Source organism: Anolis sagrei, chromosome 3 (assembly GCF_037176765.1).
Source record: "Anolis sagrei isolate rAnoSag1 chromosome 3, rAnoSag1.mat, whole genome shotgun sequence".
NCBI lineage: Eukaryota > Metazoa > Chordata > Lepidosauria > Squamata > Dactyloidae > Anolis > Anolis sagrei.
This window is the reverse complement of record NC_090023.1, coordinates 229,757,115-229,781,702: the sequence shown is the minus strand read 5'-3', so window position 1 is coordinate 229,781,702 and position 24,588 is coordinate 229,757,115. Positions and strand designations below refer to the sequence as shown.

General features: G+C 37.8%; 1 protein-coding gene across 2 annotated transcripts in view; it reads left to right on the top strand.

Moving 5' to 3' along the window:
* Nucleotides 1–22,409, top strand: part of NMNAT3 (nicotinamide nucleotide adenylyltransferase 3) — a 47,514-nt gene extending 25,105 nt beyond the window's left edge. The window contains exons 3-5 of one of the 2 annotated variants that reach the window (XM_067465958.1): nucleotides 9,620–9,803; nucleotides 16,330–16,439; nucleotides 21,930–22,409. In XM_067465958.1, the coding sequence (XP_067322059.1) occupies nucleotides 9,620–9,803; nucleotides 16,330–16,439; nucleotides 21,930–22,339 (704 nt within the window). In that variant the 3' untranslated portion in view covers nucleotides 22,340–22,409. Of the gene's footprint in view, nucleotides 1–9,619; nucleotides 9,804–16,329; nucleotides 16,452–21,929 lie in introns of both variants that reach the window. The other variant, XM_067465957.1, reaches the window with a different exon arrangement.
* The last annotated feature ends 2,179 nt before the right edge of the window (nucleotides 22,410–24,588 follow it).

Sequence of the window (24,588 nt, the reverse complement as noted above, 5' to 3'; positions counted from 1 at the left end):
CTCTGCTATTAAAAATGCCTCTTCATTCCAGTTAAGTGTCACCTCAGCAACCATAATATAACTTGAGGCAGTGTATGAACCAAGTCTGTATCTATGTGATATTCTTTATCCACTGTTTAGTGGAGCCACACTCTCATAATTGTAAAAGTAATTGAAAGTTATAGATATATCATAATTGTAAAAGTAATTGAAAGTTATAGTTATGCCACTGCTGCTCAAAAGCAGTAGCTTGCAAATTAGTGTTTGCCCACAAACCTTTAGCTGGAAGTCTGCAGCAAGTTTTAAGGAAAAGGAAGACAGTTTTAGCCAATGGGCACAAATAAGGTGCCAGTTTTTGGTACATGGAGGGGAAAGCCTGCTGGTTCCCCAGATCAGATAGCTTGAGAAGTATTGAGTAATATCACAAAAAGTGTAATGTTATCCTGTGTTAAGTTATGGGGATGACGTTATATAGTTATACCTCTGTTGTTGAGGAAAGCACATGATTGCAAGTAAGCAATTGTCTGTAAGCAGTTTGCAAATAGTCAATTCCAAACAGTGTTTTACTACTCTTAAAGTGAAAGCTTATTGATGCTGGAAATGAATCTAGTATCAGATTGTCAGCCATACTGATATTTGAGATGCAAGTTCAACACGACAGAGTTCTACACTGTTTTTATTGGGAGTTTATGTTACTGAATGGTCCAGATCTAACAAGATAAGAGTGCATCAAAGTTATTCAAGAAATTCTTGAATTTTTTCTCAGTCCAGGGAAAATGAGTGTGGGATTTTTGAACTTGCAGTCCAAAAAAGTTAACATTTCAGTCTTTCAGGCTGATCTGAACATAAGCTCCAAAACAATAATGGTTTTCTGAGTGCAATACCTTGATCACGGTAATTATTATCTGCAAGGAAACAAACACACACAGACTTGTGTATAGGTCGCTTGACCTATCTCATTAACATCAACTCAGTGCAAATTAATTTTTCAATTAAATTTAAACAAATATTTTTGCTAAGGATCTTTTTAGTTGAAAACTGTTTCCTTCCCTGTCTCATCTCTTTGTCATTCTTAAGTAAAGGACTATTCCCTAAGCAACCTTGTCTCCTTAAATTAAACGAATGTCTCTGTCTTCTGTTTCTGTAGTGAGCAAATATTATGAAGTCACTTCCTTAATGCAATGTTGACCAATGAGTAGCCAGGAAAATAATACACCCTTTTGTATTTTATTATTACTCATGGGAAACCATGTTTAACTTTTCATGCCTTGTCATGCATGGTTAGATTTCCTCTCCATAATGTGATTCAATTTCTTGTTCTACAAGTGCCTTTTAGTACTGTGCTGATGGTGCCAAATATCTTTTTGCAATCTGTTAGTGCTAATGCATTCAGACCCTCGTGTTCCCCTGTGCTGTTATTATCTTGCATTGCTTTTTGCAGTGTCAAAATGGTCAGGAATGAATTATGGGTTTTACCTTTACGTTTTCTAGACTGTTTTGTATTTCAAAATGGGAAGAATGGAAGATGGAATAGGCCTAGGCTTAAAAAATTGGGATCAAAGCTAAATGTCTTACTTTTAACATTTACTTAAAGCTAAATGTCTACAATATATGTAGCTATTTTCAATCTCCTTTCTTGGCTGTATTCCCCTTAGCCACCAATGTGATTAAATGTAGCTGTTTGATTCAGACAGGGATGGGGAACGTGTTTCCTATTGCACAAGAACCCATTTAAAAAAAAATCAGGAGAAAAAGTACCCCCATATCACCCAAGCTAACCCTGGGCAGTTTCCCCATCAGCAGAATAAAATCTTCCCAAATAAATGAAAATGAAAGTAAATCAAAGCTAGAAGTGTCATCCAGTCAAGATTGGAAGGCCAGAACATATCACTGCCCTTATCATCTGAGAAGACTGGTTACTCAAGCTGCCAAATATAGGACACATCCCTGCTAACATTGGTTCTTCCCCTAGTTGTTAAAAGTATTGGTTGAGCAGAGATACCATGTATCCTGCACACTGCTTTTTGCTGATGCTGCTCTGCTATTTCTTGTCTTTGTTTTGCTGTTCTTTTATCTGAAGTCCAAGGAATGTTTGTTCTATTATAATAGTTTAAATACTATGGCAAACATTTCTCAAATGAAAGCCCAGTCTGTTTTAATATAAATAGTAGTTGTGTGCACAATGAGGATTGTTTAGAACAGCAATTTCCAATCTGTGTTCTGCAGAACCCTAGGTTTCCATAAAAGCATCTTAGGATTTGTGCAAAAAATCAAATTTAAAACTGATTTTAAAAGAAAACCACATGAGGCCAACTATTTGATTTACAGTCTCCATAATAGCTATTTTGTACTACATCTGCTATCACGTATGCAGTATGTGGCTTCACATTTCAACATTTTCTTTGCTATCTGAACAAGTGTGTAGTAAAAAAAAATTCTCAAACACTTTATATAGGAAATTGGAAAACGTATTTGAATTAGAGTAGAATGATCCAAAATATCTATTCTGATTAAACACATCAGGGATAGAGTTAGGGTTCCATGGAAAATAGATGTCCTTTGAAGGCTTCCAGGTCTGAAAAGGTTTTATAACTGCTAGTTTAGAATATAGAAATGATATTGTACTATGCTAATAATATAATATATTTTATGTATATATTGTAAGCCGCTCTGAGTCCCCTTCGGGGTGAGAAGGACGGCATATAAATGTCGTAAATAAATAAATAAATAAATAAGCCTCCATTTAGTCAATCTGTTTTTTTATAGTTCAGGGCCTTTTCTTTGTATGAGGGTTGAATGAAAAGTAATGCCTCTACCTTCGTTACTTCGGTTTGGGTGGGAATATTTTAATAAATCAAACGCAGAAATAATCCTTAGAATGTGCTCTTTAATTCCAACTATTCATTTTCCCAAATAATCACCAGACAATACTAAGAAAAATGTCTAAAAAAAAGATTGGTTTACTGGACTGCATGTTAAAATGGAAAACCAGGAAAATAGTGCACTGGTATGTTGTAGCATGTCTTCAAGTTGTTTCTTATGTATGGTGACCCCAAGGCAAACCTGTCATGGGTTTTCTTGACAGGATTTGTTTAGAAGGGATTTGCCCTTGGCTTCCTTCAGAGGAAGACAGATAATGACTTGCCCAATGTCACCCAATGAGTTTACATGGCTAAGTCGGATTAAAACCCTGGTCTCCAGAGACATAGACCAGCACTCAAACCATGACATCATGCTGGTCCTCTGCAATTGTATGCTCAGTATCAAAGCTTTTAGAAAAAGGGAAAGATGTCTGTTCTAAGGGAGATAGGATCGTTGGGAAGGAGTAGGACCATGATGGCGAACCTATGACACGCGTGTCAGCATAGCCATTTTTGATGACACGTGGCCACATGCGGCTGCATACAGAGAAGTATAGGGCTGCATACCGAGAAGGACATTTCATCCTCGGCTCCTGCATGGCCAGGTGCAGTAGCCGAGGATGAAACATTTGTTGTAGTGTAGACACTCTGTGCCGGAGGTCTGTAGCCCAAAACGGCAGAATAGTGCATCTAGTTCTGGGACTTTCAGTTAGGCCGTTAAGGGATCTTTGACCTCACTTTTTGTGAGCAATGGGTTTGCTCACAATTTTTACCTCTACGTACTTTTGTGAGACCTTATTTTCAGCGTTAAATAGTATCAAAACCAGATTGACAGATGATGTTAGTAGCACTTGCTTGGGCTTAAAGTGCACAAAATACCAACCTTCAATTGAAGATTTAGTCAATGAAATTCAGCAACAAAAAGGTCACTAATAGACAGGTTAGTTAAAGAATTTCCCCTCCCCCTCACTTATCTTAGTTCATGGCACCCCACACAAGTTAAATAATATCAAGACCAACAAAAGAAACCGACTGAAGGATGAACTCAGAAGTCACTAAGCAGGTAAGTCAAATAATTAGTTTTTGGGTTATTAAATGCAGTTATATATTACAATTATGCATTTTTGTTATTTAAACTATAAATATCGCAAAATTATGGGGGGATTTCTCAAAGTGGCACCCCATCTGAGTTATACTCAGGTTTTTTTGACGAATTTTGACACACCAAGCTCAAAAGGTTGCCCATCACTGGAGTAGGACAAGGTCTATGTCTGCAGCTACATCTGTATTCCAATACATCTGGTGGACACCAGATTAGGGAAAGCAAGATGAGTTGCAGAAAAGTTGTTATCCTTGAATGCAATACCAACTTTTACATAGGTAGAAAATCCCATGAGAGAGTCCTAATAATAATGAATCACATGAAGCAACCAAGATGGCATTTCATTTTATGTCAGTAACATAATATACAGGAGGGATGCATGTTCTATTCAACTTTTTGTAAATCACAATGGGCTGAATATCATGTCTGGTGAAGGAAGTTACAAGTTAAGTCCATGTAAGTAAATTTCAAGGGACCATTTTTGTCCTAGTTCTTAAGAAGTCTTCTCTGCACCATCCTTTCCAAGCATCATGCTGCTTTTTGTTTGCATTGGCTGCCCCAAACACAAAATCCCACTGCTGACCATCTCTCAATTAGTGTATACTTACTGAAGACTATCCTTTCTTGGATATCTGGAGAGTAATTGCCAGCTGTCTTCTGCTTGCTAGTAATTATATCATCCTTTCTAGCACAATGGTATCATCCTGATAGCAGCTGCATTGGAAGTTGCCCTTTAATCCCCATTAACAGATGTTGAATGCATTTTAAGATCCAGATAACTAGTAGCACCAGGAAGGGTGTATACTATTTAATAAAACCTCTTCTATCACCTTTGCTTGGGATTTGCATCGTATTTAAAGCAACCACTATTCAACCAAAAAAAGAAACTGCCTGATCCCTGATGCCACGTTAGTGTCAGATTTAATTAATGTCACAGTGGTTGCTGGCATAAGTTTAACTTTGATTTTCCATTACAGAATGAAACTTGGGAAAATTAAATACTGCATGATAAGATATTTCCTTGTAATCTAAAGAAAAGGTTAGAGTGTAATCTCTGATAATTCTTCTTAAACCCTGAAACACTGTCTCCTTTAAACTTCTGGAGCTTATGGGGATGCTGTAAACTAAATATATAAATTCATTAATTTTTTTTATTCATTAACCAAACAAAGCCATATAATACTGAGAAATGTCATCTATTCCCCACCCCATCTAAAATCTTCAGCACTCCCCGTCTTTGAATGTATTGTACCTACAGAAAATAAATTACTTTTAAGGAGTGTTTTGTCATTTTATCATTAAACATTTTAATCTATTTGTTTAAAGTATATTTTAATCTGTTATGGGACTCGGGGTGCTGAGCAGTGGTGTGTCCATACCTAAAACAAACAAATAAAGCATGATTTAGCTCGGTCACAGTCATGTGCTTGGTCACATTCATATTTCCTCTTTGAATATCTTCCTGGATAAGGGCTGATAATGGAAACAACTTTGGTTGACTTGGTGGACAACCTATACAGAAAACTAGGTGACTGGGGAGAGAGGTGTGTTAATTCTTTGTGGGAGTATATTTGAAGAATCATATCTTCCTTTATGGACTCATTACAGCTCTTAAGATCATCTGGAGAAGCCCTTCTTTCTGTCCCATCACCTTCTTAAGTTTATTTAGTGGGGACAAAGAAGAAGACATTCTTGATGGCTGCTCCCAGTCTTTGGATCTTAGGCCCCTTCAACACTGTCACTATATCCTAGGAGCTGATCCCAGATTATCCACTTTAAACTGGATTATATGAGTCCCCTCTACTAGAAAACCTGGGATTAGCAAATAATCTGGGATGAGATCCTGGGATGTAGGGGCAGTGTTGAAGGGGCCTTGAAGAAACCAGGTTGAACCATTCCTTGATATCATTTCATCAGTAAGTGAGTTTTTGGAAACTGTCACAATTTGGAAAGAAAGATCCTGTTTAATTCTCTGTCATTGTACCTTTTCAGGTGTTTTTAAAGTTTATATCTCCTCTCCCCTATATCCCTTTGTGTCTTCTGATTGTTGCTCACTGAGTTCACAATTCAAAAATTAGAAATGAAGATTCTTTGTATTGAAGAGAGATATTGACAAGCTGGAATGTGTCCAGAGGAGGGTGACTAAAATGATCAACTGTCTGGAGAACAAGCCCTATGAGGAGCGGCTTAAAGAGCTGGGCATGTTTGGCCTGCAGAAGAGAAGACTGAGAGGAGACATGATAGCCATGTATAAATATGTGAATTGAAGTCACAGGGAGGAGGGAGCAAGCTTGTTTTCTGCTGTTCTGGAGACTAGGATGTGGTACAGTGGCTTCAAACTACATGAAAAGAGATTCCATCTGAACATTAGGAAGAACTTCCTAATTGTGAGAGCTGTTCAGCAGTGGAACTCAATGCCCCGGAGTGTGGTGGAAGCTCTTTGGAGGCTTTTAAACAGAGGCTGGATGGCCATCTGTTGGTGGTGCTTTGAATGTGATTTTCCTGCTTCTTGGCAGGGGGTTGGACTGGATGGCCCATGAGGTCTCTTCCAACTCTATGATTCTATGATTCCCTTCCTAGTAGAGTAAGGTAAGGACAAACTGTTGCAGCCTCTTCTAGCTTGCGTGTTCTTCCTCATCAGTTTAATATCTTGACCAAACTCTGGTGTTGTTTGGCTGATGTGTCTCAATTTTCATCTATTGAATGATAGAGCTCTTTTTTTTCTTTTTCTTTTTTTAATATCAAGGAATATTAGTATGAAAGACAATGACCGGATTTTACAGTTTTCAGATTCAAGATGGCCAATTTAACATTACAAGATGCTGCAGAGTCAACACACCCGTTCAAGAATGTTTTTATTGCTCTTCCCCAGATTGAAAACAGAAGACTGCTTTCTAACTGTAATTGTAGCCAGTATGACCTGGAGTAATTGGTCTGTGATAAACATGATGCAATGTTATGGCCTCACTTCAGTTTTTCACTTTAATAGAAGGGTTTGCACTTTCTATTAAAGTGTAGATTTGAAGTGGGGCCATAAATTACTTTATGGCAGAGTCTAGAGTGCCCATTACTGGAACCTACTAAAAATAGATTAGAAAAATCATCTGTCATGGCTAGTTTATATATGGTTGTCCCAGCTTACTGGGAATATTACTGGGTAATATTTTAGAGCTTCTGTCAGCCCTGAGTGTTTTGGCAAATTTCAGAGAATTCAGACAGATAAGGAAATTGCTACTTTATTATGCAATGTTGCATATATACACACGGGAAGGAACACATTAGGCATTGTCTTCTTTGGGATATCTTTTGCTGGATTCTTAATTTACAGCTAGTGAAAAATTAGCAAGAAGAGTTCTGTGTTTCATATAATGCCTTCTCGCCTAATAAGAGCAATATGGGACGTTGTGAAATTGTAGGGCTGAAATAATGACTGGACCAGGATCCAAGACCTCTTGTGAGATTTGTAGTTGTGAAAGGCAATGGTTCATGCTTTGCAACCTCCTTGATCAGCAGGGAAAAGTCATAGCTTTTGGATGTGATTATTAATTATCTGTGGGTCTTACAAGGCAACATAATTTCCATATTAGTTTGCAAGAATGAAACAGATGGTAGCAATTACTGCATACCCACTTAGATTTGTTTTCCCTTCCACTTTGTCTGGCTGCCAGATCTCATATCTTTGATCCTTTACCTGGTCATATGCAGTTTGAAGTTATCCCCTTCATGTCATTTCACTTTTATTTTCCTAGTCTGGGTCACGTTTGAGGAAGAAAAGCACAGAATAGCAGAGTTTAATTATTTACAGGTTGAGTACCCGTTATCCAGAATTCCAAAATACTCAAAAATCCAAAGCTGTCCACTTGGGTGACTGATTGTGACACCTTTGCTTTCGGTATACACAGATCTTGCATCATACACACAATTATTTAAAGGCTGTTGTTGTTCTTATGTGTATTAGGTGCATATGAACGCACAGAACTCCCAAGACCAACAGAAAATACTGGAAGGGTTTGGTGGACATTGACCTTGAGTTTTGGAATTGTAGTTCACCTACATCCAGAGAGCACTGTGGACTCAAACAATGATGTCAAACTTGGCACAAATACTCAGTATGCCCAAATGTGAACACCGCTGGAGTTTGGGGAAAAATTGGGAGTTGTAGTTGCTGGGATTTATAGTTGACCTACAATCAAAGAGCATTCTGAACCCCACCAACGATAGAATTGGCCAAACTTCCCACACAGAACCCCATGACCAACAGAAAATACTGTGTTTTCTGATGGTCTTTGACAACCCTTCAGACACCCCCTCGTGACAACCCCCCCCCCCCCCCCCCGGGTTGAGAAATGCTGAGTTAGAGGCATCCAAGGTGGCTTAAATGTACAAATAACTTTTTGAAAAGCTAGAACTTAAATTGATGGTAAATAAAGCAAAAACAACAAGACATTTGAAATACTTTGTTGTTTAGTGTTTTGAAATTGGAAATTGCCTTGCCCTTTTTGGAAGAAATTATACCAGTATATTACTTAAGAAAATAATATGTTTATAAATGGAATTCTGGGGGAATTCTTGATGGTTGGATATTGTGTACTCAGTATTGTTGACTGAGAGGCAGAATACATGTGTTGTGTTTGTAAGATCCTAAGTTGACTTCTGAGTCTTTGTTAAAGCAAGGCTGGAAAAGATCCCGCAGAGCTGTTGCCATTCAGTAGACAATACTGAGTGATTTAAAGCTGTTTCATACATGTTCATGATAAATAACTGCAACTTTGAATGGTTTAGGTTGACATCATTGCCAGCACTAATCCATGAAAACATTTGAGATTCTTTATGTAGCTAGACATTTTCACTTGGCATGCAGCGTTTGGAAACATACAGATGAAAGCTTGTCTTCCTGCAGTACTCCTTTGCTGTTTATTCATTGGTGAATTTTATGACTTCTAAGAAAATATGATATTGACTTTTCCTAACTTTAACTGTGGACTTGAGGGCCTGCCTCGAAAAGCTTACTGTTTCAGTGATTTCATTACATTTCATTACAGTACTGAGAAATAAGATACTCTTTTCACATTTTAATTAACATGTTCAATCATATGGAAGAAGATCTGTTAGCAAAAAGAAGTTCAGATAAATAAGTTTTGCTGTAACATTCTTGTCTTGGGCTAAATAACCTTTTCTTAACCATTTATTCCCCTTTTTGTAGTGGTGTGTTTGGTTGTGTATTGTTAAAGAGAATTGCAGGACGCATTTGTAGAAACATAATATTGGCACTTTAGAATAAGGATAAGGCATGATAATCTTGTTAACCAGTATGCATCAAATACAAAGAAATAAACATTGGTCAATTAAAACATTCATCAACTGAGCTATCTTGAAGCTGTTCTGGTACAGTTACTTGAACTAAAAATTCATTAACCTTATCTTCCGTCTGTCTAATCCTATGCATTATAGATGAAAAATGTTTCTATTTGCAGAAGATTTTATGCTTATCCACTCTTCCTTTTAGTACTGTCTAATAGAGTTAAAGCTTCAATAATAGAACTTCCAACAGTTTAATCACAGAAGAGAAGGAACAATGGGTTTTACTGTTTACACAGTTTTCAGTTTTTCATTTATCGCTATTACAAAAACAATATAAAACACTGGATTTTATTTATTGTTCTCTTTCCCTACTAAGGAAAGTACCAAGTGATTGGAGGTATAATTTCACCAGTTAACGATGATTATGGAAAGCAAGGATTAGTGGCAGCAAAGCATCGAGTAGCAATGGCTCATCTTGCACTTGAGACATCAGATTGGATCAGAGTGGATCCTTGGGAGAGTCAACAGAGACAGTGGATTGAGACCATAGCAGTTCTCAGGTAATGCTGATAATGTTTTTATATTGAATATGTCTAAGGTAGCGTGAACCAACATTGCAAGTAAACATGAGCCTACTATCCTTTTGTGTGCATGGATTCCTTTCATATGAATAATGTGTCAAGTAAGTTACAGTCGCCCATTATTCTGTCTGAAGTGTTGATATTAATGGCCACTTTCAGAGTCCCAACAAGCAGGAACTGAAGACAGCTTACACTTGTTGTGGATATGCCAATGTATTATGTTGCACCTGCTTACAGTAGCCTTCAAATTAGTAGTTGAGTTCCTCCAGAGCAGTGGTTCTCAGCCTCTCTAATGCCGTGACCCCTTAATGCAGTTCCTCATGTTGTGGTGACCCCTAACGATAACATTTTCTTTGCTATTCATAACTGCAATTTTGCTACTGTTATGAATCGTAATGTAAATATCTGATATGCATGATATATTTTCATTCACTAGAGCACATCTGGTACAAATACCTGATATGCCCAAATTTGAATACTGGTGGGGTTGGAGGGGATTGTTTTTGTCATTTGGGAGTTGTAATTGCTGGGATTTATAATTCACCTAAAATCAAAGAGCATTCTAAACTCCACCAATGATGGATTTGAACCGAACTTGGCACACAGAACTCCCATGATGAACAGAAAATATTGGAAGGGTTTGGTGAGCATTGACCTTGAGTTTTGGAGTTTCAGTTCACCTACATCCAGAGAGCACTGTGGACTCAAACAATGATGGATCTGAACCAAACTTGGCACAAATACTCAATATGCCCAAATGTGGACACTAGTAGACTTTGGAGAAAATCGACTTTGACATTTGGAAGTTGTAGTTGCTGGGATTTATAGTTCACCTCCAAAGAGCATTCTGAATCCCACCAACGACAGAATTGGATCAAACTTCCCACAGAGAACCCCCATGATCAACAGAAAATAAAGTGTTTTCTGATGGTTTTTGATGACCCCTCTGACATCCCCTCATGACCCCCACAGGGGTCCCGACCCCCAGGTTGAGAAATGGTGCTCCAGAGGCTTCAAACCGTGATTATTATTGTGATTATTCCCCCAAACTTTTGCAATAGGGAATAGTTGTTGTGGCCTATAGAAGGGGGCAAAAATAGCCCGTAAGTCTCCCAGAGTTCAGCATTGCAGTGTATTGTGATATGTAGATGTGTAGATGAAACAGTAAAGTAACTTTGTCTCACCTCTTCCTCAGCAGGCCAGAGAATAAGTACAGTGTAAACAAATTCTGGATTAATTCTCTGGGTTGTTGTTAGAGAAATAGTCCAAAGAACCACCTTCCTATTGTGCTTACATATCACAATCGATAAAGCACCTACCAAAAGTCTATGGTTTGTTTAACTGCTCCTGCTACAAGCGGGAGTGATTGGGTAGCATACAGAAGCACACTGATTGTGCTTGAAGTCTGGAATCCAATACCTACCTGTCTTATTGTCCATTCATAGCCTTGACCCTTCTCTACCTGCCTCTGTCCTTCAGCCACCTTTGCAGAAGTCTGTTCTGCTCTCCTGTTTCTTCCCCCTCCTTCCTGAAAGACTCTTTATACTTTCCTATGATTAGATTTATTTTCTATTCTTCATGCCACTTCCCTGCACTTTCTAGGGCTGCAGCTTGAACAATCTAAAGTCCTTAAGAAAGCCTGCCTTCACTTTTCGTTTCATCTAAGGACATTTTTCTTGGCATTGTCATCATTAACAAGAATATCTTAGAATGAATGTCTAAATGCATTTCACGTTGCTAAAACATGGCAGGCCACAAACTAGAAGGTTGTGTCAAAGCTTGTTTGATCAAAGAGAAGATAGTATCATCTGTGTGTGTCAAAGATATTCTTCATTGTAAATTTCATGAAACAACTATGTAGATGAGATGTAAGTGTGTGCATGTAAGTCATACACACACAAGGCAAGTAAGGAGAGCTTCTCCAGCAAGTTAAGACAACTAATGATCTTGGACTATTGCATTATCTCTTTCCTCCCAGTGCCCCATGTACATGCTGGAGAGGAGATTTGCTTGCTTGAGTCATCTGGCTCCGTTGCTATGCAAACAGCTTAACACATTGGCCCTGGTCTGTGCTTGTTACTGTGCTGGATTATGCAGGTTTAATTTTTGGCTGGTTGGTGAGTGCCTTGCCCTTCCTTGCAGCATTTTGGTATTTTTATGGTTTGGGAAATTTCAAGGGTCTTCTTGCCAGTCTGCCAAACTTATTTGCCTATTAAGTCCAAATTATTTCCCAACACAACCCAATTTTGAGCAGAAAAATGTTGCACATTTTTAGCTTCTCAAGCACATTATAGTATAGGCCATTTGAAATCTATTCATAACTGCAAGACCACTAGGATTGAGACATTTTGTTTGCTGTTTACAACTTCTGCAGTCTTCCAGGTAGCACGGCCAATGAAACTCTGAGATTTGTGGGTGGGGGAACAAGAAGAAAAAATATCATGATATATTTAGGTGCCTATTTGGCGGGTTATATGTATAAAATATTTGATTAGCACTGCATGAGACAATACATGCATTCCAGTCTTGTTTATTTGAAAGCGCTGTCAAAGGAAATTGTTAGATGACCCCCTTCAAGTACCATTCATATTACTATTTCAGAAACTTATAAATTCTTTACTACCTTCTTCTGTCTTTTGGACAAACCTCTGTAAAATTAAACCTTCCTCTCTGGGCAGACACATGCATACATGTATGTGTAAGATAAACTACATTTTGACATCAACACAGTTTACAAGCTCACAACTCTTTCAATGTTTTTCTCTTTCAAAGAGCTGGTAGATCTAGCTCCCGCCTTCAGCCCATGTACATTTGTTTTGGAAGGCACTGCACAGCCTTTGCACCTGGTCTCCCTCCAGGTTCCATGTTGACAACGACTCAGTTCTGTCACTGATTGCATTCTGTTTGTGACACATCATCTTGCTTTATTTAGATTCTGTTTGGCTTTCTCTCTTGATGCTGTTCCTCATTCCTGACAAGCAAAAAATAACTGTTAATTCCAGGAATCAGAAGAAAAAAAGCACAAGAGCAAAATGCTCACTTGTTGTAGCTCTAAGAGTATATCTTCCTGTTTGCTTTGCAATGCCCAGCCTGACAGCTCTCACGTACATTCTGCCTGGCCTGTAAAACTGATATTCAAATAATGCTTAGCAGATTCTGCTGTGCAGTTGTTACAATCTGCTTTTCTTAATCCTCTAGGATTTCTGTAAATATGAGAAATGACTAGTGACCCTGTCTCTGCAAAACCTCAAAACAAGGCGCTTTTTTGCAAGATGTGTTGGGAATTAGCAAGTGGGAGAGGGAAGTTCTGTGTATTTTGTTTTGACCAGCTGGTGGGTGCCTTGCCCTTTTTTGCAGCAAAAGGTCCTTTGGGTATATTTATTTTCTACAGTGTTTGGATGTTCTTGTTGCAGTACTGCCAAACAGATTTACCAGTGAATCCTATTTGCAAGTCACGTGCATGACTGAAATATAATCCAAACAAGGGAAGATTTTTTTTAATGAAATGAACATATAAATAACATATATATAGCTTGGTACTTTTTTTGTTTAGTCTTTTGTTCACTTTGAATCTCAGTTTGTGTTGACTCTGCCCATGCAGGACTTAGTGACATCGATTACATATATTTCACAGTGATAGCTTGAGAAATATTAACATTTGTGTTGCTAGCTAACACTACATGTGTGTTGACAAATAAGCCTATAGAGTTCAAGGGGTATTACATTCAGTTAAGCGAAGATAGGTTGGGGAGATGGATTGGCACTTCTTAAAATAGAGACATATGGGGGGAAAGGAATCCTTTCTGTCATAAAACATTTTAAGCAACCACCATGTTTTCATTATTAATGTGCTGTAAGCCTGAACCCATTAAGAAGGACGTGACTCTTGCTTGCTCTCAACCTCTGTAGACACCTAAATGAATCATCCTCATTCCTTGCTGCTTATTTAGGAAGCAGCAATGCAGTTGCTTCCTGATCTTGACAACTATGATCATGTGTAACTCCTCACAGAGTAGTGGATTCAGTTTAAAGTTGCATTGCTTATTCCTGCCACCAACACCCCAACTGCCAACAATCCTGAATGGTCAAGTAAGTGCAGAAGAATTATGACACTGGTTCATGCTTAAATTTTAGGGGCTTATCCATGCAGTATATTTTGAACTGAAGCATGTATATTCCCATGTTTTGCTCAAAGGATGACATTACAGGGAGACCAGTCAGTTTGTACTCTTAGGTAAAAGATTTCCACCCCTTTCCCCCCAAATTGGCTTGAGGAGATCAACTTCACCTGGGACCCTTCTTCTATAGAAACACCCTATATACTCATGTATAAGTCTTAAGTCATTTCCATCAAAATATCAACCCCCAAAACTCGGTCAGCTTATCCATAGGTCAGTATTAGTACTGTGCCTTAGCTCTTATTAAAAAAAAAGAAGCCACCCCCTTTCTCTGAGTTGAGTGGTGAAAGGAGAGAGCTTAGTCTCATTTCAGGGAAACTTAAAAGATGCATCAACTCTCTCTACTCTCTTGTTGTGATGCTGCTTCATGCCCGTTTGAATGTCCATATGGGAAAATAGCACTGGTGATCAAAAGTGGCCGGTCCCATGAGTAGGCAATGATGCTTTTCATGGGATGACCTCGACTTATCCACAGCTCATATCAAAATCCATAATTTTGGCCTCAAAACCTGCCCTTGGTGTAGACATGAGGTCCACTTTTCATGGGTATATACATTAGGTCAGAGTGGAGGGATTCCTTGAGCTCTCTAAAAACATCTTGACCAGGCTTCCTCACTGGTGTCTGAAACTAGGCAATTCTGCGGTTACTTCTGACCATTGTGTGACTACTTTGCCTCTCCCTTACTTCAAAAGTAACAAGAGAAATGATTCTACAATCAGACTGTCATGTATTGAATTGTTCAATAGGATCTTGCTTGGATCCAAACATGTAAACAGTTCCAGCCCAACTTAACTGTCTGACCGTATCTCTGTGAATCATCTTGGAGGTTAAGATCTTCTGAGGAGGCCCTGCTCTTGGTCCCACCTCCCAGTGAAATTAGATCAGCTCCCTCCCTCCTGACCTTCAGTAAGAAACTGAAAACTTGGCTATGAGACCAAGCTTTTGGAGAAGTCAGTGCAATAGGCAGCAATGAAATAATGTCATACGATTGAAATTGCTCCTGGACTGTGACCTCGAATTTGTGTCATTTTAATAGCTGACTTTAATGTATTATGTAATGTATTAAAATACTATGTGTTTTAAATTTTAATGATTTTAATATTTGTGTATATTGTATTTGTTTGTTGTTTATATGGCATTTAATATTTCCAACTTGGAAGCATCTCTGAGTCCCCCTTCGGGGTGAAAAGAGCGGGGTAAAACTATAGTAAATAAAAATAAATAAATGTAGGTAATTGCACACAAAATATGAAGAATACTCAGAAAAAAGAAGGGGTGCTAACAATTGAAATATTTTGCTATAGAAAAGGAGACCAGCCTGAGAATTTTTGCCTTTGGGAATCTCACTGAGAAAAAGTCATTTATACAAAAATGCACATGGGTTTTCTTCTAAAAATATTTATCTTATGCAAAATTCATGTGCAGGAAAACTACACATAATTCTGCTGTGTCATGATTTTTGTGCAAAATATCTAATTTTCATACAGTTTGTCTAATATTTAGAATGTGCAGGATGGGGCAACATTTTTGCACAAGAATCCATGCCTTTTGCAAGAAATGTGTATGTTCTGCATTAAAAATACATTTCCTAGCTCAGGCAAACCATATTTATATTTCTTGAAATGATTTTTTAAGCCCTAGAAAACAAATAGTGCTTGAAATTTCACATAAAATGTGATAAAAAAGTGATAAAAAAGATAGCTGAAATTGTTCTTGTTCATGAGAATGAAAAAAGAATTGAAGATTTGCATGTCTGCTCCTCATATTGAGGGGAGCTTTGGGTTAGTACTTTTTTTGAAAAGCACTCAAAAATAGCATTTAGACCCCTTTTGAAAGTTGACGATTTTCAAAAGCAATTTGGATGCCTTACTCTCAAAAGAGAAATAAAAATCAGCTGTGTTGAGTATGCTTCAAGTAGTCTTTTGAATAATAGCAAATGGCTCGTCTTTTTTGTTTGCTCCTTTCACTTTTTAATACTGGTTTTAATTGTAATGAATTTTAATGAAATGTTTATTACATTTTATAGCATTTTCTGAAGCAGAGATCCAGCAAAAGATACAAATCTCCTAAATTTTCCTAGAGAAATAACAGTAGCATAAAAAGGAAATAATGCTCAATCGAAGATGTTCAAATTGGACAAGTGTGTGAGCTACCATTGCCACAAATCTTTCAGTGAACTGAATTAATATGGCAAATTCTCCAGCCATCTAATTAAGCCCTGAAGTACACAAAAGCCGATTGAGTTTTAGAAACTGAAAGTGCAAGATAATCGCTTTCTGTATCTCTGAGAGGATTACCTTACACAGTGCTCTTTATTTTAACACAGGCACCATTACAAAGAACTGCTTAAATCACACCATATCAGGAAACTGCCTGGGGAAAACAATCAGCCCATAGAAAAAGCTGCTGGGCCATCATTCCCTTCATCACTCACAGGTTGTTCATGCTGTAAGTACTATGCTCCTTGTTTAAGTGACAAATCTGGTACCATCAGTTGTTTAGCATCCATGTATGAGTGGGAAAATTGGACATTTCTATTTTTGGTGCATACAAATGATGATCAAAGGTTAGTAAAACATCATTCAGCAAGAGATGTAGTTATAAGTGGAGCACCTTTTCAGAGACTTGCTGAGGAACACATGGTGTGTAGGATGATATTACAGTTGCATCATAATAGAAATCATAATGGGTTACTATGAGTTTTTCTGCCTGTATGGCCATGTTCCAGAAGCATTCTCTCCTGACATTTCGCCCGCATCTATAGCAGGCATCCTCCGAGGTTGTGAGGTCTGTTGGAAACTAGGCAAATGGGGTTTATATATCTGTGAAATGTCCAGGGTAGGAGAAAGAACTCTTGTCTGTTTGAGGCAGGTGAGAATGTTGCAATTGGCCACCTTGATTAGCATTTCATGGCCTTGTAGCTTCAAAGCCTGGCTGCTTCCTGCCTGGGGAAATCCTTTGTTGGGAGGTGTTAGCAGGCTCTGATTGTTTCTTATCTGGAATTCCTCTTTTCCAAGTGTTCTTTATTTACTGTTCTGATTTTGGAGATTTTTAAAAAAGGGAAAGGAAGGTTCTGGTTTCTTCTTCAATTTGAATTTCAGTCTAAATGGAGAGAAGTATGTGTTTCGCAAGTGTGCATGGAGAAAGCTTGCCTCTCCTTTTGTTTTTGAGAAATCCTCAGGGTTTTCTCTAAACTTTTGAGGGGAATGTCACCAACATCTCTAATACTTTCTTGGTAGCTGCCATGTTTGCTGTTTTCTTTTGAAAACTCCTTTGAGACATTTGCCAGGTCTGCTTTTGAGTCTGTTTTCATGCAACTTTTGTGTGACTTCTGTAAGATTTCAAATCTCCAATAAAGGTGAATAAAGTTTGGTATCTCATATACAACATTTCTTTTTTCATTTTTATAAAGGATACGTGATCTTTCTTTCATTCCAAATTGAACTTGGATAGATATCTTAGTCTCTGGGCTTTTTCTCTCTCTTTTGGTCTCTTAATGAGATCTTTCTAGCTGTTAAATCTAGCTGCTTCCTTTGTACCAGTGGTGGTTTCGCCTTCGGCTACTTTGGTTTCCCTTCTCAAAGGTCTTACAGAGTATTATAATAACTTTATCTCCACCAGTATTGATTCCAGTATACCAGTCAAAAGCTTACAAAAATAAAGGCTCAGATAGGCAATAGAAACTGATGCGCTATTATACACATTAGACTTTAGGAAAGCATTATCAGTTATGAAGGTGTAAAATCATTATTTAACAATAGCCCTCAGAAGTCTACAAACATTGTATTCTCACTTACCTTCCCTCTGGATTCGATTTTATCAGCAGTGTTTTTTAAAAGTCAATTCAGTTTTTCAATTCTGGCTTCATTTCAAGATTTGATGCCTTTTTTGCAAAGGAATTCTTGGGTGCTTCTTACTTGTTCTTTTTATGTATTTTTAATGACTGTCAAGATGGATGCTTGGGTAGATGAAGGTGCATTATATGCTGATTGTCCATGTTGGTATTTGTGCTCACTTGTGAATGAGCACAACTCATTTATTTATTCAGAGGAGAACTAAAAAAGGCTATCTGTCTATCTACCCACCTATCTACCTATCTATTGTTTCTGTACTGCTGTATTTTTTCTTAATTTTAGTTTTTCTCATTTTGACAGAAAAGATTTCAAAAATGAATTCTCTCAAATGCTCTGTTTGTATTCAGAATATAAATTGTCCAGCTAAAGCATAAATCCATTATTATGTTGTTGCTATAGTGTCATCCTTTTCCCCAATCTCCAGACCTCAGCAACTGTTTGGAATTAGATCCTGTCTTAGTAGATTTGTTTTTATTGGAATAAGAATGCATGATTAGGGTTAACACGGCCACTATCATTATGTGCCCCGCTTCCAAGAAATCTTTCTAATCATGATGCTGTTATGTTGAACTATGCTGCAAAAAAGTTGATCCATTCTAGGTTTAGAAAATTGACCTGTTTGGCAGGTAGAAGGTATTGAGTTTGGTCCTTTGCATCTATAGTCCAAAAGGAACCAACCATAAGAGATGGGAAAGATCAATGACTATCATCATGCTACACGATTGTGATTGATGGAAAAATTGTCCAACCTAGTCCAGACCCTTCCTATGTTAAAATATTATCACAGGCTTGTGATGCCATGGAAGTATAGAAAAATGGTAAAATTTGGTATTTAGACCCCAAAGAACTTGTTTTCACTTTTTAAAAGTATGTTCTGTCTTTTGTGACTGTAAAGAGAGATTTGGAGGCATATGCTTGTCTTGGAAGATATTGGGGCCTCAATAGGAGTTTCAGAAATGAAACTTCAGAAACCTACATGATATCTTCCCATGACTTAGGCAAACAGGATAAATGCTGCAAACTTTTTTGTAATTGATATATTTTCAAATTCAGCTTTTATTTCTACAGAATTAAAATAACAGTGAAACATTTAAAAAAGTGCATAAACACACATAAGGCTGTTCAAAGTATTGTCCAAGGCTTTCATGGCGAGAATCACTGGAATGTTGTAAGTTTTTCGGGCTGTATGGCCAAGTTCCAGAAGCATTCTCTCCTGACATTTCACCTACATCTATGGCAGGCATCCTCAGAGGTTGTGAGGTCTGTTGGAAACTAGGAAAATGGGGTTTATATATCTGTGGAAGGTCCAGGATGGGAGAAAGAACTCTTGTCTACTGGAATGTGGTTCAAAGTGTTTTATGTTCCCCAGTAATTTGTTAGATTTATTTTATTTTATTTATTTAAAACATTTATATTCTGCCCTTCTCACCCCGAAGGGTACTCAGGGCAGAGCACAGCATATATATGGCAAAAATTCAATGCCGGGACAAGAATTCGTATAAGCATACATAAACATGAAAAAATATTTATCACAATATTAAAATACACCGTTTACAACCATCTTGGTCATCTAGGTCAAATCTAAATTGGCCTGGTAAAGTTTCCTATCGCTGCTTTATTGCACAGTCCAAAAAGCTTGGTCCCACACCCAAGTTTTTATCATCCTTCTAAAGGACAGGACGGAGGGGGCCGATCTGATCTCACCAGGAAGAGAGTTCCATAGGCGAGGGGCAATCACCAAGAAAGCTCTGTGTCTCATCCCCACCAATCACGCCTGTGACAGTGGTGGGATAGAGAGCAGGAGCTCCCCAGAGGATCTTAATTTCAGCGATGGTTCATAAGGTGAGATGCGTTTGGACAGGTTGCTGCTGCCACATCACCATTGGGCTGCGCTTTAGCACAGCAGGTCAAAAACCACCAGCTACAGTAAATCTTGTCAATCTAAAGTTGACAGTTCAAAGCCCGGGTCATGGTGAGCTTCTGGCCTTTACGCCAGCTTCCAACAACCTAGCAGTTCCGAAGCAAAGAATGCGAGTAGTTAAATAGATACTGCTTAAAAGCGGGGGAGGTATTTTAAAGCACTCCTTAAAGGAAAAATGCCAGAAAATGCCAGGCGATCCAAACAAAAAAGGAGGAAGTTTATGAATCTTCAGCAGGGAGATGGATTGACAGCACCCCCTATATATACCTCTGTGTATGTACAAATGTCTGTCTTGTCTGTATAAAATGGCATTGAATGTTTGCCATATATGCATGTTCTGTGATCTACCCCTGAGTCTCTGTTGGGGTGAGAAGGGCGGAATATAAATACTGTAAATAAATAAATGGGAGTTATGTGTGCCAAGTTTGGTCCATGTCCGTCATTCGTGTGGGTCACAGTGGCCTGTGGAAGTGGGAGCCAATCAGAAAGCTGCCACATACACACATACATACATACAAACACTGACTATTATATATAGATATTCATATATTCAAATATATTCATTCTTTGTATTTTGAAAAAAATATTACTTTCTGGATAATCATCGTAGTTGGCACAAGATGGGCTTTGAAGTGGCAACTGCTGGTACTGACTAACCCTCAGCAGATCAGTTGTTGCAGATAGTGGTTTCAATACTTGAACCTACATTCACAGAGCCACCACCACACATACACACATTCTACTCACATAACAAAATCACCTGTCTACTTATCCTCTTCATCACACTAATCCAAACATGGGCAAACTTTGACCCTCCAGGTGTTTTGGACTTCAACTCCCACAATTCCTAACAGCTGTTAGGAATTGTGGGAGTTTGCCCATGCCTGCACTCATCTCAATCCCTGTATCATCACTCCATACCCTTCATTGCATTCTCATATACCATCCCATCAGTCCCATGCTCCTTGCCATCAATCCTGTACTCTGCATCACCAATAGGATGCAGTACTGGTGCTTGATTATACTTCCCCTTATCAGTTTCTCATGATGACCCTGGTAGAAAATACAGAGATCTAGTTGACCAGGGCCAAATAATCCACTCACTTTTATCTGTCTCATGATCTCTAGATCCACGTGTAACTTAACTGCTTTTGTCACCTACTACTGACAGGTCAAAATTTAATGCAGGTCACAAGAATCACATAGATATTATTTCACGTTAGTATAGATCACCAGTACTGAGACAGCAGGGTTGGAATTCAATGCACCATCAACTCCACCAGTTTTTCAAAGGGTGGTTTTGTTGTTAAACCTTTTTGTTTTTGTTGCCAAACTTAATATTTATTCATTTATGGTTTGGAGGAGTTGATATTTGCCTTGCAATAAATGTATCATTTTTGTTCATCTGCACAGATGGCACAAAAGTTTTCCCTAATAATGCAGCTGCTATTGCAGGAACATTGCATTTCTCCAGGACTTCAATTGCTATAATTTGCTTTTAGGAAAATGGGATTGTTCAGGTTATATCAACAGATCAACCCCAAGTTGATAGCAGTGTGTGGAGTGGCTTGCGCACTTGTGAATAGCACTTGTGACTGAAATATTGTTCAATTACACAAATTCCCCTGTAAATTTTAACTGTTTCATGGATTTAAACAAAGTATTTGTATATTTCTTAATAATTTAAAAGCTAAACAATGCCGTTCTCTTTGCTATTCCAGTACAGTCAATATGTTGTTGTTTTATAAGTGACAGACAACAGAAGGACTAGTTTATTCTTGGTAATGCTTTTTTAATGGTTTCTAGAACACTGCTGAATCTTGATGGACTGCACATTTGCTCCATTAATTTTTTTTAAAAGAATACCATCCTACAACAAATCTGTTTCCTATGCCTTCTTATCATTCCCTGCATATTGCCTTGGGATTTGAAAAATACCTCCTAGGCTGTGTAACTATGTGTAAGTATTAATTGGAACGTATCCAACTTTATAAGTTGTGCTGCTTCTCAGTAAATAGATGTGGTGACATTGCCAATGTATCTTCGCATAAAGATCAAATGTGAACCATTATGGGTAGATACTTTATCAAAAGACATCCATGAAAGTGACCCATTTTGGAAACACAGTAACCATTTGTCATGTCCTTGCAGGTGTCCCAGAGTTGAAACTTCTTTGTGGAGCTGATTTTCTGAAGACATTTCAAGTGCCTGATCTTTGGAAAGAAGAACACATTTTAGAAATAGTGGGCAAGTTTGGGCTGGTGTGCATTAGTCGCGCTGGCAGTGATTCTTCTCAGTGTATATCAGAATCAGAGGTTTTGAGCCGTTACCAACACAATATCCACTTGGTGAGAGAGTGGATCCAGAATGAAATCAGTGCCACCAGTATAAGACAGGCCTTATGTAAAGGGCAGAGTGTAAAATATCTGGTTCCAGACTCAGTTATTTCCTACATTAAGCAACACAATATATATACCGAAGAAACAGAACGGAGAAATGAAGGGGATTTGCTGCAACCTCTTAAGCGATACAGTACTGTGCTCAGCTCTTTGAACGACTGACGGTTCTGCTTTAGCAAAGTTACTCACTTCAACAGAGAGATAAATCAAATACTTTTATCTATAAGGGAAAGATGTCTGGTGGTAGTATTTTTACTTGTTTTGTTTTTGGAAAGCCACTGTCTTGTGGGAAATCTGCATATTCACTGCAAAGCTTCTGCAGAGTCTTGATGTTCAAATATATCCTGGAAGATGTAGATTCCTCCTATGTCTTCAGCATCACAACTGTTTCACACACCCCAAATTAGGGTTCTTTCCCAGGTTGAAGTTGTTATTATTATGTTTATGTTTATTTATTTCTTGCTTTATCTCTCCACAAAGGAAACTTAAAGTGACTTGCATTAAAAGCATTTCAATACAATTTAAAATCCAAAATTATACAAATATTAAAATGAAATTAAACATCAATGGTATTAAATTAGTTAAATTTTAAAAACTGATTAAAAGTATAGACAGAACAAATGAATGTAAGCTTTGTTGAGTCTCTTAGTGATGTATGAAACAAGTACCGGTTGCTAAATTGTACCTCTCTAATTTGTAATACACAAAAGTTTATCAGCTAACTAAACAGTTTACTTGGAAATTAGCCACATTGATTTCACAAAGTGGCTGCATTTAGATTCTTGGCCCAGACTTCATAAAACATGGCCAATCATCTAAATCAGTGGTTCCCAACCTTTTTTTTGACCAGGGACCACTTTGATCAGGAGCCACTCCAACATGAGTACCAAAAGGGTTACAAATCAGTTTTTGGTCAACTTTAGATTTGGGTTGGGGTGCTAATTCAGAAAATTGCATTGGATAGACCACATCAGCTCTACTTTCTGATACAGAACATATGCCATGGTCAGCGACAGGGAAGCAGTGGCAGGCAGCATGGAAGGAGCATAAATTAAATGAATAAATAAATAAATAATGAAATAAATAAAGAGGAAGGAGGCTTGTGGACCAGATTTTCATCCTCCCAGCCCATTGGGTTAAGAATCACTGATCTAAATAAACCATGGTTTATGAAGTTATTAATTAGTCCCATGGTCCCTTATCCTTTTCTGCCCATTTCCTGCCAAGTGTCAGTCCTTTGTGAAGATTTGTACTTGCCATAACTCATAGTCCCTCCATTTCCACTCTTTGTCTCAACCACAGAACTTTGGCTAATGTTGCTTTATAAACAGGGAAGATAAGGTAGGTTATGATGGCCTCATGAAGATACGGACTATTTATATATGACTGATCTGTTTTAAGATTGTGGTTCTCCTAATATATCAGTGTGGGTTTTTTTTAGTCCTCTTGAATTATTTGTGTAACCTTCTCACCATATCACCGTGCTATAATGCATTTAATGTGTCTGCTTTAGTATAAAATTGTCAGTAGTTGTCATGTCAGAATGCAAAGAACAATCCCACTTGTCAACCGGATTTGCAAGGACTCTCTCCTCCCTGCCATCAGTAAACAGATTGATGTGTTGAAAATTCTGTTGTGCTATAACAGCATTTATATTTCTAACAGTGCAGTGAGGGAAAACCATTTTTTTCACATCTGTGTTTCGGAACTCTAATATAAAATTCAAGAAAATTAATTAATTGGCAGGGGCATAGAACCATAGTGTATCCTAAGTAAATTGGCAGCATAACTGATCCATTTCTTCATATTAACACCATTCAATCTGAAGTGTTCATTTCAACTTCCATTCTGTTCCAGGCATTATTTAAGAGAAGAATTGTCTATTTTGCAATTCAGTCCTGTGACATAAATCGGCAGCTGATTTTTCAGAAGACTATAGAGCATAGTTATTTATTATTTATTTTTAAATTGTCTAGTCTGCTTTTCTGCTCAAACCCAGGGAGTCATTTTTTAAAATGTCTCCAGGCACCTCATTATAAAGAGATAAGAATACCAGTCAAGATTCTGAAGGATGCTTATTTCATTACATTTCCAAAATTGAGATGTGACTGAATAGAACACATATTTAAATGTAGATTTGTATAGATCTTTGTGGCATATCCTTTTTGCATGCTATCTTGCAGATAATAGCATAGAAATAAAACTAATTCTTCCCCAGAAATCAGGTTCAGTACACATGTCTCTATGTCTGGACACAGTCTCAGTAGTGTCATTCTCACATTGTCTTGTTGCTATAAGGCAACCTTTCTATTGGTTCTTTCTAGTCAGTTTTTGGGTCAAATATTTGATATATCAATGATCAGAAGAACATTGACACTCTGGATTCAAATCTTGCTCAGCACTGAAACGGA